The 15,255-nt window shown below is 42.4% G+C and overlaps 1 protein-coding gene across 1 annotated transcript in view; it reads left to right on the forward strand.

Moving 5' to 3' along the window:
- The window catches only part of Ero1a (endoplasmic reticulum oxidoreductase 1 alpha), a 40,504-nt gene that overhangs the window by 5,379 nt on the left and 19,870 nt on the right, over positions 1–15,255 (forward strand). Inside the window, exons 2-6 of the mRNA XM_052191725.1 lie at positions 3,908–4,027; positions 5,530–5,613; positions 9,440–9,478; positions 11,157–11,230; positions 11,313–11,386. Of these exons, the coding sequence (XP_052047685.1) occupies positions 3,908–4,027; positions 5,530–5,613; positions 9,440–9,478; positions 11,157–11,230; positions 11,313–11,386 (391 nt within the window). The remainder of the gene's footprint in view (positions 1–3,907; positions 4,028–5,529; positions 5,614–9,439; positions 9,479–11,156; positions 11,231–11,312; positions 11,387–15,255) is intronic.

Genomic DNA, 15,255 nt, shown 5'->3' on the forward strand with positions numbered 1-15,255 from the left:
TGAAGCCCCAGAGATCTTGAAGGACAATGGTAGGAGCTTCACTTGCTCTCGGGCATCAGACCCCTGCCACTAGCTGCAGCTGGGCTTAGAATTGTGACCATCAGTCACGGAAGGGCAATGCCACATGTAGATGAGGCATCCCTAACATCTCAGATCAAGACAATAGGAAAAGAGACATGGCCTGTAGTCACATAGGCTCAACACAGAGCTCTCCGTGCTAATGTGGTACCTAGAGGTCTGAGGGGTATCCAATAAGCTTTCCTTCCCAGAGCTCCTCCCTCTACCCCCCCTGCCTTGGGCTAGATGTGCCCCCAACTCCATTCTCAGCTCTTCCATGGCTTCTACCAGTGCCTGGGTGTCCAAGAGACCGAGAACCAGATGGCCCCAGCCTCGCTGCAGGCCCTGGGGACCCCTGAACCAGCTCTGGCTATCCCATGCCTCAGACTGCGCTTTCCCACCACGAGTGAGCTGCCTGCGGTAAACGCAGTCAAACTCCTGGCTATTTTGCCTCCCAAGTGACCATGGCAGAGCAGACGCAGGACCCACAACCCTACAATCGTATGCCCTGCAATCTGGTGTAGATTTTTTGTTTGTTGTATCCTTTCATTTGTAATACTCTAGTTTTTCTTCTTTTCTTCTTCCCATCTTTGTCTGTCTCTTACTCTTGCTCTCTCTCTCTCTCTCTCTCTCTCTTTCTCTCTTTCTCCTTTCTCCTCCTTTCATAATATATTCTACATGTGAGGCCAGGCATGTCTTTCTTTGGCTTAATTCTCTTAGCATGTCCTCCGGGGCTACTGAGGTTAAATAGCAGAATCTTATTGTGTGTATGTGGCATTTCTATCATTTATTTGTCTTGGTTGGGGATTTAGAGATTTAAGGCCGTCCTGGCTTCCTTTTATAACTGGCTGGCTCAGGTGTGCTGGTCCCCTCCTCCTGCTGTTCCTCCTGCTGTTCCTAATGCCATTCTTTTGTAACAGTTCAAATCAAAGGCTAGAAATAGTAGGTGATTTCTATCCTTACAAACTCAAAAGGAGTGAAAATAGAAATGCTGGGATATATGGATCAGATTGCTAGTAAATAAGACCAGAAAAGTCAGTAGACTGAGCCTTCTCCCCCATCGCCCAGTACTGGTGTTCAGTGTTCTTTTTTTTAAATGATTTATTTACTTATTATTTGCAAGTACACCGTAGCTGTCTTCAGACACCAGAAGAAGGCATCAAATCTCTTTATGAATGGTTGTGAGCCACCATGTGTTTGCTGGGATTTGACCTTTGGAAGAGCAGTCGGTGCTCCTACCCATCTCTCCAGCCTGATTTTCAATGTTCTTAAATGAAGATTGTATAGGATTTCATATAGTCCAAGGGTAGATATTAATTCAGTGTTTTAATAAAGTTTTACTTACCTGTTTTCTTATTTCATTTATTTACATTTATTTATTTATTTATTTATTTATTTATTTATTTGTGTTCTTTTGAGACAGGGTTTCTCTGTGTAGCCCTTGCTGTCGTGGAACTCACTCTGTAAACTAGGCTGGTCTTGAACTTAGAGATCTGCCTGCCTCTGCCATCCTGAATACTGGGATTAAAGGCCTGTGACACCGCTGCCTGGATGTTTTCTTATTTTTAAAAAAAGTTTTTAAAAACATTTATTTATTATTTTTTTAAAGAATTATTTATTTATTTTATATATATGAGTACCCTGTAGCTGTCCTCAGATACACCAGAAGAGGGCATTGGATTTTGTTACAGGTGGTTGTGAGTCACCATGTGGTTGCTGGGAATTGAACTCAGGATCTCTGGAAGAGCAATCAGTACTCTTAACTGCTGAGCCATTTCTCCAGTCCCCCACCACCTGTCCCACTTTCTTATTTTTTAAAAAAGTTTTAAGTGTGTGTTTGTGTGTATTTCTGTGTGGGGTATGTGCATGTGAGTTCATGCCTGGGCAGGCCAGGAGAAGGCATTGGATCTAGCACAGGGGTGTTGGGAACCAAACCTGGGTCCTGGAAGAGAAGTGCGAGCAGCTAACTGCTGAGTCATTATTCCAGCCCTCGCTTTCTTCCTTTTTATATATCTTTACTCACTCTCGAAAACTCCATACATGTCTGTAATGCATTTTGATTCTGTCCATCCGCACTCCTTTCCCTCCTCCTCCCAGTCAGGCTGATTTAGATCTGCCTGCTTCTGCCTCCCAAGCACTGGGATTAAAAGTGTGCATAGTGCCTGTCTATCCTTTTTTAAAAAAACTCTTCTCCAAGATCGGTTTGTGCTGCTCTGTATGTATGGGTGTGTGACCATCCACGGGAGCCTGGTCACCCTGCCAGGGACCACATCCCTAAGGAAACTCTCCTTGGCAGCTGTCAGTAGCTCCTTAGTGAGGGGTTGGGCCCTTCCATATTTTCAATATAGTTTACAGTGTAGACATAGCACACCAAAGTATTGTGGTGATGCATTTTTCTTTCTTTCTATTTTTTGAATCATTATGTACTTATTGCTTAACTTTCATTAAGTGCCTGCTTAGCTCCAAATAAATGCTCCAAACTCTAAGTTTTACGGCCAACAACATTGGCTGATTCTAAATTCTCATTTCATCTTGGTATAGAGAGTCAATAGTTAGATATAGGAGGTAGGTTCACGATACCAGTGCTGAGCATTTGTGGTCAATTTATTACCCCAATGTTACCCAGTAGTTGGGATTGTCAGTCTTTTTTTTTTTTTTTTTTGGATTTGTTTTTTTCGAGACAGGGTTTCTCTGTATAGCCCTGGCTGTCCTGGAACTCACTCTGTAGACCAGGCTGGCCTCGAACTCAGAAATCTGCCTGCCTCTGCCTCCCAGAGTGCTGGGATTACAGGCGTGCGCCACCACCTGGATTGTCAGTCTTAAAAGTGACTTACTGGTTTTCTTTTCTTTTCTTTTTTTTTTTTTTAATAGTATAGAATAGAGTTTATTTAGGGCATGTGGAGGGGAATCAAAGAGGCTAATAGAGGCAGAGAAAGGCAGAGAGGAGAGAGTAGAGAAGTAGAGGCTGACTATGACCACATGGAGAGAGGGGAGAAGAGAGGGGGGAAGGGAAGAGCCCAAGAGGGAAAGAGAAACAAGAGAACAAGAGGATAAGAGCTACTGTTTGTTTTATTAATTAGTGTTACTTTTCTTTTCTTTTTCTTTCTTTTTTTGGTTTTTCAAGACAGGGTTTCTTTGGGTAGTCCTGGCTGTCCTGGAACTCTCTCTGTAGACCAGGCTGGCCTCGAACTCAGAAATCCACCTGCCTCTGCCTCCCAAGCGCTAGGATTATAAGCATGCGCCACCACGCCCAGTTAGTATTACTTTTCTTTATACATTCACTAAGCTGTCTCTGAGCTATATAGCCTCAGAAAAATGAGAGCGTGAGAAAGAGAGAGATAGAGACAGACAAAGAAAAACACACACACACAAGCTCTAGGGATTTAGAAGCAGTTATTTCTGCACTCCCCCGCCTGCCCCTCTGTGGTATCTTTCTCTCCTGATTGCTGTGTGTGTTTGTCAGTTCATGTGATGAAATATGATTTGAGTTTTCTCGTTGCTTGGTCCAGCCATAGGGCGACATTTCTCTCTTCTTCTTAATCTTAGTGCCAACCTCTGGCCAGGTCGACTGGCTCCTGGAAGGTAAGGCTATGGGTGGTTGCTCAGGGTCTAGTTCTGTGTACATAGGACCTCAGCTGAGTCTATAAACGTGCCACAGTGTTGCTTTAGAGATACAAGAAGAGCAACAACTTTGCTGGATTATTGGCATTCTCTATCTTAGGGAACCAAGAGAGGGTGGGAAGATAATGCTGCTGAGAAGCAGACTTTCAAAAATGATGACTTTGTGAGGAGAAGGGCCTTGGGGCATCAGGGACCATTAAACTCAATGCTTCATTTTTTGTTATAACAGGTTAGCGGTTACCTGGATGACTGTACCTGTGATGTTGAGACCATCGATAAATTTAATAACTACAGACTTTTCCCAAGACTACAAAAGCTTCTTGAAAGTGACTACTTTAGATATTATAAGGTACTTTCAATTTTTTTATATAAGTATGCTATAATGGATGATTATATTTCTTTAGATGACTAAACTTTAGTACTTTTACTGAAATTGGTAATTATTTAAATGTGTACAAGATTTAAGTAAAAAATTTAGTGCGTGTGTGTGTGTGTGTGTGTGTGTGTAGATAGGTATGTACATGTGAATGCAGACACTCAGAGAGCTTGAAGTATGTGTGTGGTATGTGTGGTGTGTGTATGTGTGGTATGTGTGTGTCTGTGTGTGTGTGTGTGTAGATGGGTATGTACATGTCAATGCCAGCACTCGGAGAGGCCTGAAGTCTGTGTGTGTGTCTCTGTGTGTGTGTGTGTGTGTGTGTGTGTGTGTGAGTGTGTGTCTGTGTGTCTGTGTCTGATGTGTATGTGTGAGTGTATGTATGTGTGTGTGTGTCTGTGTCTGTGTGTGTGTAGATGGGTATGTACATATGAATGCAGACACTCAGGCCTGACATCTCTGTGTGTGTGTCTGTGTGTGTGTGTGTCTGTGTGCAGGTGTCTATGCCTGTGGAGGTAAGGACAACTCTGTATGCTTTTCATGGTTTTGTGAGTTCTGGGGTTGAAGCCCAGGTTGTCACGTTTATGCATCAGACACTTTCACCTGCAGGGCTGCCTCTGCCTCTTAAAATGTGTGCTAAAGTTAGTAGGAAACCTTGGCTCACAAATGAACTGTTGGCTTGAGGGACCACCCATTGGACTGTGTGTGTGTGTGTGTGTGTGTGTGTGTACAAGCGCCTGTGCATGAGGAGGCCCAAGGACAACCGTGGGTGTGTTTCTCGGGCACAGTCCACTTGTCTTTTCCAGACTTGGTTTCCTACTGGCCTGAGCTCTGGCAGCAGGCTCACCTGGCTGATTTCTGTGATCTGGTCCCTGCTGCCCCAGCCCTGGGAGGCCACCCTGCTTCTTTCTTCTACATGGCTTCTGGGAGTACACTCACACCCTGTGCGCTTTACCAACTGAACTCTCCCCACAGCCCTGGTGTTTAGACTTCAGTAATTTCTGGAGGTAGAAACTGACTGGTTAAATTAAAATAGAATGGTAATATTGTTCTCATAATGGTAAAACTGTTTTGTCAGCCGTCAGATGGACTCCAACTATTATAAATATTTTGTTTTGTGAGGAGGCACTTTTGGATTTACTAAACACTTAACAGTAGTAGATCAGTGAGCACATTATGGAAAGAGCTTCGAAAACCTGGTCCACAGTTCCTTCCTGTTCTCTTGCATAAATAGGAGCTGTGTGGTACTGATTTGAACCCTGACTCCCAGCTGCCATCTGTCCAGGGTCTGTTTAGTGATAGTCCATGCCTCTCTCTCCAGGCTTACCCGCAGCTGCACATTTATACAGACAAGGCACCTTGGCAGTGGGAGAAACGGTGTACTCTTGGATAAAGCATAACCACGTGATCATGGTGCCAGCAGTCACTTATACTTTCAGGGCTTTATATTTTTACAACTTTCTATTCTTTTGTAGGTAAACTTGAGGAAGCCATGTCCTTTCTGGAATGACATCAACCAGTGTGGAAGAAGAGACTGTGCTGTCAAACCCTGTCACTCTGTAAGAACTGCCCAGCTCTCCTCATTCTTTACAAGTTTTCAGAAAGGGCCAGCATCAACCAAACTGTAATGTGATTCTGCTTAAATATAACATTCAATTTATAGATCATAAACCTAAATAAATACAAAACTTAACCTGTCGTTTTCCACTGTATTTCTGATAAGGCAAGATGGCTGCTGCCTCTGCAGCACGGGGGTTACAGGGGCTGCCTCCAGCCTGGCTCCTCCCCGGGGTGCTGGCTGAGGACCTAAACTCAGGCTCTCAGGATTTTATGGGAAGCATTTAAATGACTGAGCCATCTCTCAGACCTTTAAAATTTATTTTGAATTACACTTTTAATGGTAATAGAATTATTATTATTATTGTTATTGTTGTTATTATTGAGAAGGGATCTCTCACTATGTAGCCCTGGTGGTCTAGAACTCACTATATAGACCAGGTTGTCTTCAAAACTTGAGAGATCTGCCTTTCTCTGCCTCCCAAGTGCTGGGACTAAAAGTGTTCATTATCTTTCCAGTATTTTTTTTTATTTTTTTTTATTTATGAGTACACTTTAGCTGTCTTTAGACACACCAGAAAAGGGCATTGGATCCCATTACAGATGGTTGTGAGCCACCATGTGGTTGCTGGGAATTGAATTCAGGACCTCTGGAAGAGCAGTCAGTGCTCTTAACTGCTGAGCCATCTCTCCAGCCCTCCAGTATTTTTTTTAAGTACAATTACATTTTTATGGTTATTACACTCTTTTTTTGTTGTTGTTGTTGGTTTTTTTTGTTTTGTTTTTTGAGACAGGGTTTCTCTGTGTAGCCCTGGCTGTCCTGGAACTCACTCTGTAGACCAACCAGGCTGGTCTCGAACTCAGAAATCCGCCCGCCTCTGCCTCCTAAATACCGGGATTAAAGGCGTGCATCACCACCGCCTGGCTTATTTTTTTTTTTTTTTTTAAGATTTATTTGATATATGTGAGTACACTGTCTTCAGACACACCAGAAGACAGCATCGGATCCCATTACAGATGGTTGTGAGCCACCATATGGTTGCTGGGAATTGAACTCAAGACGTCTGGAAGAGCAGTCAGTGCTCTTAACCGCTGAGCCATCCCTCCAGCCCCCTACATTCTTATTTTTTATGAAGTCAATAAATTAAATATTTTATTACATTATTTGTTGGTGGTAAGGGGTGGCATGTCACATGGCTCAACTGGGGAGGTGACAGCTTGCTGGAGTGAGCCCTGCCCTCTCCTCATGGTTCATTGGTGGGTTCCAGGGATTGACTCAGACCCTTAGACCTGGTACCAGATCCTTTACCCATTGAGCCATCTTGCTGGCCCTGCATCATTTTTTTTTTATTTAAGGGATTCCACATTGGTTCCTTCTCTGCCTATCTGAGTAATAAAGTCTTTTAACTTATTAGAGAAATTAATCGGTCTTTTGGCTTGATATTTGTTTGTACTCTGGAAGTTTGGAGTATTCTATTGTGAAAGCAGAGATTTCCCTTTTTACACTTTCAAATGCTGTAGGTTTTTACAAGTACATAGGCCTGGGGTGTAGCTCAGCGGCAGAGCTCTTGCCTAGCATGCATGAGGCCCTACTTTCCTATACCAGGCACCACCACATATCTGTGTTTTTATTTCTCACTTTTATTGTGTGTCACAGATTGATCACCTAACCTTTAAGCTGACAGTCAGTGGCTTAAGTACATGTACACTGTGCAGCCACCGACTAGCCCTGTCCAATCCTCTCCCCGCATACTGAACCCCTGCAGCTTAAACACCGACCCAGCCCCTCATCCTTGGCTACTGCCATTCTTTTTGTTTTCCCTCAGTCAGTTTGATTGTTTAGGAACCTGCCTCCTAACACAGGCAATTATATATTTGTCCTTTTATAGTTGGCATTATTTCACTTAGTATACTGCTTTTAAGTAGAATATATCAAGGGCCAGTAGTTAAGAGCACTGACTGCTCTTCTAGAGGTCCTGAGTTCATTCCCAGCAACCACATGGTGGCTCACAACCAACTGTAATGAGATCCAATGTCCTCTTCTGGTGTGTCTGAATATAGGGACAGTGTATTCATAATACATTAAATAAATGAATGAATGAATGAATGAATGAATAAATCTATCTTTAAGTAGAACATACCATAACATCAATGTATTGCTGAATGTCTAGATTTATATATATCCATTAGATAGTAAATATTCATTTATTTGCTGCTGTTCAATATATTTGTATCATTGAGACACATCTCTGGCCTTTCAGATTTTCTTCATATATTCTTACAGATGGATATGTTGGGTTGTGTGGTAATTGTAAATCTTAAAGAGTTATAGAACTGTCTTCCATAGAGATTGTAGCAATATATGTTTTACCAGTGGCACACAAGAGTTCCTGTATTTGATATCTCCTATATGTGGCTATGTGTTAGTTTCTTGGTTTAGGTAATAACCACCTTGACGTGTGTGGTGTGGGTTTATGGTCTCGTGATTTACTTTATACATGTAAATATTGCTCCATAGCGGGACCGAGCAGGATGTTACAGCAATGTCAGCTGTTACTTTTCTATATTTCTTCATGAGAATGTGAAGCATGCTTTCAGTTACACACAATGCAACTCTTCAAGGATTAACTTATGAAATACCTTGTTACAGAACTGGTCCTTAGGCTCTAACACCCCCCCTCCACCTCCCGGTGGTTTTTGGCGCGTACACCTTTAATCCCAGCACTTGGGAGGCAGAGGCAGGTGGATTTCTGAGTTCGAGGCCAGCCTGGTCTATAGAGTGAGTTTCAGGACAGTCAGGGCTATACAGAGAAACCCTGTTCGAAAAACAAAAAAAAACCAAACCAAACCAAAACACAAAAAAACAAATACAAAGACGACAACGTCTTGAATGTGGGAGGGGGCTTTGCAGGGAGGAGGGGAGTAAGAGAAATAGAAGTGATATTAGAATGTACTTTATATACGTGTGAAATTCCCATAAACAAATTAATATTAAAAATTAAAAAAGAAAAACCTTACATAATGGGAAAATATCCACCTTAAAATTTTCCCATTTTATAAATATATATAAGGTTGGCAGAGAAATGTCGTGATTTAGAAAGACAATGTAGTTTTGTGAATCATGGACTGAAAATGAGACCAGAGACTGGTAACGCATTAATTAGCATGCAATTTGAATAATGAATATTCCGTGTGAGCCTGCTGGGTGCCAGGCCCTGGTTACATAAGCTTAGCTCTGCCCTTGCTGTTGTGGTTTAGTTGAGAAGGGCAACACTAATTGAATTGAGCCTTACAGTACGCCTCTGAACTATGCCTACTAAGAGCAGAGACAAGCCAGGCTCAGAGACATTCTCTTCAAGTAGGCAAGCCTGAGCCTTATCCTGACATTTCCTAATAGGGACCAAAGAGTGACAAACAGCAGCCCAAGGGTCTTGGAATATTTGCCACGCCTTAATCAGCTTGATACCGCATTTGTCTTGTATACCAACAAGAGTTATAGAATGTAAGCATTTTTATTTCCATGGTACAGTAAGTACGTGATCAGTAATATATGGGCCTTGATGAGAGCAGATCTTATTTCATCGCTCTTGCTGTGTGGGCTAGGCTGGTCTCAAACACAGATAGCCTCTCGGCTCTGCCCTTAGACTGCTGGGATTAAAGCTGTGTGCTACCATACCTGTTGAAGTTTTATTTAATTTAAAGAAATTATTTAAAAAATTCTAACTCTTCTCACCTAAAATAGTCTCTAATAATTTGGGGGTTTTTCTCATTTGTCATAAGAATTTAAAATATTTTTTCAGAAGATACAATGAATGTTTTCTTTTTCAGGATGAAGTTCCTGATGGAATTAAGTCTGCCAGCTATAAGGTATGCGCATACACTTATCCATGGGACTGATGTCTCTGCAAAGTTCAGAAATCCCATTCTGCTCTTCTTAGTGAGATCCCTTGAAAGCTATTTCATATTCAGTAGCTTCCACTCCTTTAAAAACATTTATACGACATTTAAGTAAAGGTGGTGGATGGAAACCTACTTACTCATGATCCAGCAGTTAGTAGTGATGCCAGTTTTGCTTCATTTGCATTTTCTACTTCACATTCCCAGTCATTTAAGGGCCAGGCTCGGATTAAATCATTTTGTTTGAGAGCAATACAAAATTAGAGCATTTCAGAATTAAGTTAAATGCTATTCAGAATTTTCTCAAAGACTAGAACTTATGAGACAAGAGTTAAATTATCACACACATGTATATATAAGGAGTATTTTCTTAGAATATATCTGCAGAGAATAGTCAGCTGAAGTTATTGATAATTTCAAATAGATTAATCATAAAATACAGTTTTAAAGATCAGTTTTATAGAAAAATAATTAAAATAATTTATTTCAAAAAATATTCTTTAGAAACATTTCCATATCCTAGTAAGGTGAGAAATCTAATTAGGCTGATTAGATTACTAAATGGTACTAAGAAGTTACTTTAACTTAAAAAATTTAGATAAGATTTAAAAATTTTTGTTTTAATAGGTGTATATATAGTCATATGATTTTTTTGAATAAATTAAACATGCATTAATTGTTTTGGGTGTGTATGTATGTGTTTGTGGAGGCAGGTTCTGTCTCTTCTGCAAGCTGGTCTCCATCTTCAAGGACAGTCGGTCTTGAGTTTCTGGTCATTCCTGTCCCTGCCTCCCATCGCTGCAGGCATGCTGGGATTATAGATGCCATTGCACCTGACTTCTTACATGGCCTAGGGTCAAACTCAGGCCATCGAGCTCACACGACTAGCATGTCTACCTGTTGGACTAGCATCTCCTGGCCCTTAGATGTTTAAGTTTTCTTTTGAAATAATTTTCTGTCTATGGCTATACCACCCTGAACATGCCAAATCTCATCTGAAATAATTTACAACTTGGTGATGTTATCAAGTCTCATGAGTTTGGTGTGTGCTGTACACAGGCCTAGTGGAAAAAAATGAGTATGTATGTTTAGACATGAAGAAATAGTGTTGTTAAAGCCTTGCTTTAAATACCTGAAGCTACTGGCATGCTTTGTGTAAGGTGTTCTTCCAATTATGGCATGGGGGAAGCTGAGACACAGAAGTGCAGCCACGGCCATGAGGGAGGAGAAGGCCAGAGCTACGGTCAGGTCACTAGGGCTGCCTTCTGACCTGCCCCATGGCCGCATGTACCTCAGAAACTTTTTCCTGTGGACAGTTTAGTCACTGCCACAGTGATCTTTATTTTGTGAACATAATAGTAATTTGTGCTTCTGACAAAAACAAGAGGCAAAAAAGCCTTTCACCTACCTTTTGGTTGTAAGAGTGCATTTTATAAGCCTGGGTTGATAGTGGCAGGCAGAACCAGCCTGGTTAACTTTTAATTCCTTTAAAGTGGAGTGGCTCATGTCTATAATCCCAGTGTTCAGGAGGTTGAAACAGGGAGATTATGTGAAGTCGTCTTTGGGCTATATCGTGTGACTTTGTCTCAAAAACAAAAATGGAAGCAGCAGGTTTAAAACGTAGTGAATCTGTTTTCTTTCCATTTAGTATTCTGAGGAAGCCAACCTCATTGAAGAATGTGAGCAAGCTGAGCGACTGGGCGCAGTGGATGAATCTCTGAGGTGATTCACTCTTCGCCATCCATTGTTTCTCTGCATCACAGCTAACTGGAAAAGAGAATAACACAATTTTCCTTATTTGAAGTGAGGAGACCCAGAAGGCCGTACTTCAGTGGACCAAGCACGATGATTCTTCAGACAGCTTCTGTGAAGTTGACGGTATGACATTTGTTAAAGTGCGCATTTCATGCCAACCAAGCAGCCACCCCACCTGCCTTCTTTTCTGTCTGCTTGAATCTATCTTCCTTCCAGCCTCCCTCCTTTCCCATTTATTGTATTAAGCATTAAACTCAGGTTTGGATGCTAGGCAAGTGGTTTACCAAGAGCTGCTCCAGAAGCTGCCCCCAATATTTTAAAAAATTATTTTAAAAATTGCAGTTCTAATAGTGTGACGGTTTCTCAAAAAGCTAAACATAGAACCATGGGACTTAATGACATTCCTTGGTATGAAACTCAAAAGAATTGGAGAAAGACTTGGACAAAGGTAGACTGATGCTCACTCATAAGGGGCACAAGGTAGAGAAAGTGGCCTGTGTGTCTACCACTAGGTGCAAACTAAGTGAACTGTGTTAATATGATACACATGAATACTGTTGAACAGTAAGAAGGAATGAGCTTCCAACAAATGCTGCAATGGGGCAGAACCTTGGAAATGTGGTCGGTGAAAGAAGTCAGCACAGACAAGTATGAATCTGCTTCTGAACTGTCTGGGGCGGGCAATGCTATCGCAACAGGAAGTAGATTAGCGGTTAGTGGATGTGCTGGGGTGGCGGATGAAGAGTTTATTGTTAAATTATCAGACATTCTGTTTAGGTAGTAGAGAGGTTTTGGAAACAAAGTGTCAATGATTACATTGTGAATATAACTTACTGGTTCACTGAATATGGTGGAAATGGCCAATTTCACTATCTGTATTTTTATCATAGTTAAAAAAATTAAAATACTCTCTGTAAAAAAAATCACATATTACATTTTGCAGGTTTATGTATCATGTAGTTTATAATTCTCTTCTGCATATTGCAAAAGTAGCTAAATGTAGGAAAAAGGAAAACATCATCTGTATATGCTGCTGGATTGTGAACCTTTTCCATGCTTTTAGTGCACAGAATATTGAGCCATGACGTCAAGTCTGCAGGCTGTGCTGAAATTACACAGCCTTAGAATTGCATAGGATTCTGATCAAGATTTATAGATGGCTCTAATTCCTCTTCCTATAGTATATTATTTCTATTTGCATTGCCTACCTCTGCATTAGCTAAGCAAAATTAAATCGGATTGGAATGTTGATATTATTTGTATGGCTCTACATTAGTGGATTAATGAACTTTTAAAACGTTAGTGAAAAGGGTGAGTGGTGCTGGTGGATCCCTTTAATCCAGCACTCCAGAGGCAGGGGCGGGTGGACACCTTTAATCCAGCACTCCAGAGGCAGGGGTGGGTGGATCCCTTTAATCCAGCACTCCAGAGGCAGGGGCGGGTGGACACCTTTAATCCAGCACTCCAGAGGCAGGGGCGGGTGGACACCTTTAATCCAGCACTCCAGAGGCAGGGGTGGGTGGATCCCTTTAATCTAGCACTCCAGAGGCAGGGGCGGGTGGACACCTTTAATCCAGCACTCCAGAGGCAGGGGCGGGTGGACACCTTTGATCCAGCACTCCAGAGGCAGGGGTGGGGGGATCCCTTTGATCCAGCACTCCAGAGGCAGGGGCGGGTGGACACCTTTGATCCAGCACTCCAGAGGCAGGGGTGGGGGGATCCCTTTGATCCAGCACTCCAGAGGCACGGGCGGGTGGACACCTTTAATCCTGCACTCCAGAGGCAGGGGAGGGTAGATCTTTAATACCCTGTCTCAAAAAATCAAAAAGCAAGCAAGCAAACAAAAAAGCCTTTTTGTAGTAGGATGCATGTCATGCATTCCTGGTGTCTTATTTCTGTTGCCCAAATCTGAAAATGAGCATCTCTCCGTTGAGTTTAGCTCAGGGTCGTTTTGTGTATTTCTATATTTCACTGGAGAAACACCCGTGTGTGTCTGTATGATTTTTAGTGTACTTTTCTTTTTTCTTGTTTAGTGCTAGGGATCAGACCCATGGTTAACTGGTGAGGTGGTAGCTCTCCTAAGAACAATCCTCTCAGCTGGGTGGTGGTGGTGCACGCCTTTAATCCCAGCACTTGGGAGGCAGAGGCAGGCGGACCTCTGAGTTCAAGGCCAGCCTGGTCTACAGAGTGAGTTCCAGGACAGCCAGGGCTACACAGAGAAACACTGTCTCGAAAAAACCAAAAGAAACCAACCCCCGCCCCAAAAAAACCAATCCTTTCTTCGTTCCATCCAGTCATCGATGAACTGCCATGCTAATGTGGATGAAAACATTGTCTTCATTGTTTGCATAGTTTGTGAAGATTGACTTAGACATTTTCTTAAAACATAAATTCCATAGATTTCTTTCTTTTTCTGAGATAGGGTTTCTTCTTTTTCTTCCTCTTCTTCCTCTTCTCTTCTTCCTCCTCCTGTTCTTCCTACTCTTCCTTCTCTTCCTTCTCTCTCTCTCTTTTTCCTTTCCTGTACCTAGAAAAATATTTTCTTTTTTTCCATTAATATATTTATTTATTATTCCTAGACATTCCCCCACCCTGGCAGCTGCAGATTTCCATTCATTTTCCATTTTCCATCCCCAATTGCTGTCCCCCTTTGGTTCCCCCTCTCACACAATCCCTCCCCCCATTCCTCCTTCACTTCCCCTCTGAGAGGGTGGGGCCTCTCCTGGTATCCCCCAGCCCTGGTACATCAAGTCTCCGAAGGGATAAGCCCATCCTCTTCCACTGAGGGCAGACAAGGCCAGTTAGGGGAATGGATTCCACCATAGGCAACAGCTTTAGGGATCGTCCTGTTCCAGTTGTTGGAGGGGTGGAGCCCACATGAAGACTAGGCTGCACATCTGCTATATATGTTGAGGGGCCTAGTTCCGGCCTGTGTGTGTTCTTTGGTTGGTGATTACTCTCTGGGAGCCTCCTCTGGGAGTCAACAGAGTTAGTTGACTCTGTTGTCTTCTTGTGGAGTTCCTGTCCCCTTGAGGGCCCACCAGTCCTTCTTCCAACAATGCCTAGAGTCCTAAGTTCTGTCTAATGTTAGGCTGTGGGTCTCTGTATTTGTTTCAGTTAGCTGTTGAGTGGAGCCTCTCAGAGCACAGTTATGCCATGCTCCTGTCTGCAAGTATAACAGAGTACTAATAAAAAGTTTTTTTAATTCTTTCTTTCTTTCTTTCTTTTTTTCTTTCTTTCTTTCTTTCTTTCTTTCTTTCTTTCTTTCTTTCTTTCTTTCTTTCTTTCTTTCTTTCTTTCTTTCTTTCTTTCTTTCTTTCTTTCTTTCTGATTTATTTATTTTATATGTGTGAGTACACTGCTGCTTTCTTCCAACACACTAGAAAAGGGCATCAGATTCCATTATGGTTGTGAGCCATTATGTTGTTGTTGGGAATTGAACTCAGGACCTCTGGAAGAGCTGTCAGTGTTCTTAACCGCAGAGGCATCTCTCCAGCCCAACAGAGTACCATTAATACTGTCAGGGATTGGTGCTTGCCATGGGATCGGTCTCAAGTTGAGCTGGTTATTGGCTGGCTATTCCTTCAGTCTCTGCTCCATCTTTGTCTCTGAATTTCTTTTAGATTGGACAAGTTTTAGGTTGCGAGTTTTGTGGGTGGGTTGGTGTCTCTATCCCTCCCTGGGGGTCCTGCCTAACTGTGTGCGGTGGTCTCTTGAGGTTCCATGTCTCCATTGTTAGGCAGCTCCGTTAAGGCAATCCACATGGACTTCTGGGAGACTCTAATCCCAGGTCTCTGGGACTTCCTAGACATTCCCCCACCCTGGCAGCTGCAGATTTCCATTTATTCTTCTGGCCTTCTGGCCCTCTCTGAGACAGGCTTTTTTTGTTGTTGTTTTTTTTTTTTGTTTGTTTTTTGGATTTGATTTTTTGAGACAGAGTTTCTCTGTATAGCCCTGGCTGCCCTGGAACTCACTCTGTAGACCAGGCTGGC

This window comes from Apodemus sylvaticus, chromosome 8, assembly GCF_947179515.1.
Source record: "Apodemus sylvaticus chromosome 8, mApoSyl1.1, whole genome shotgun sequence".
NCBI lineage: Eukaryota > Metazoa > Chordata > Mammalia > Rodentia > Muridae > Apodemus > Apodemus sylvaticus.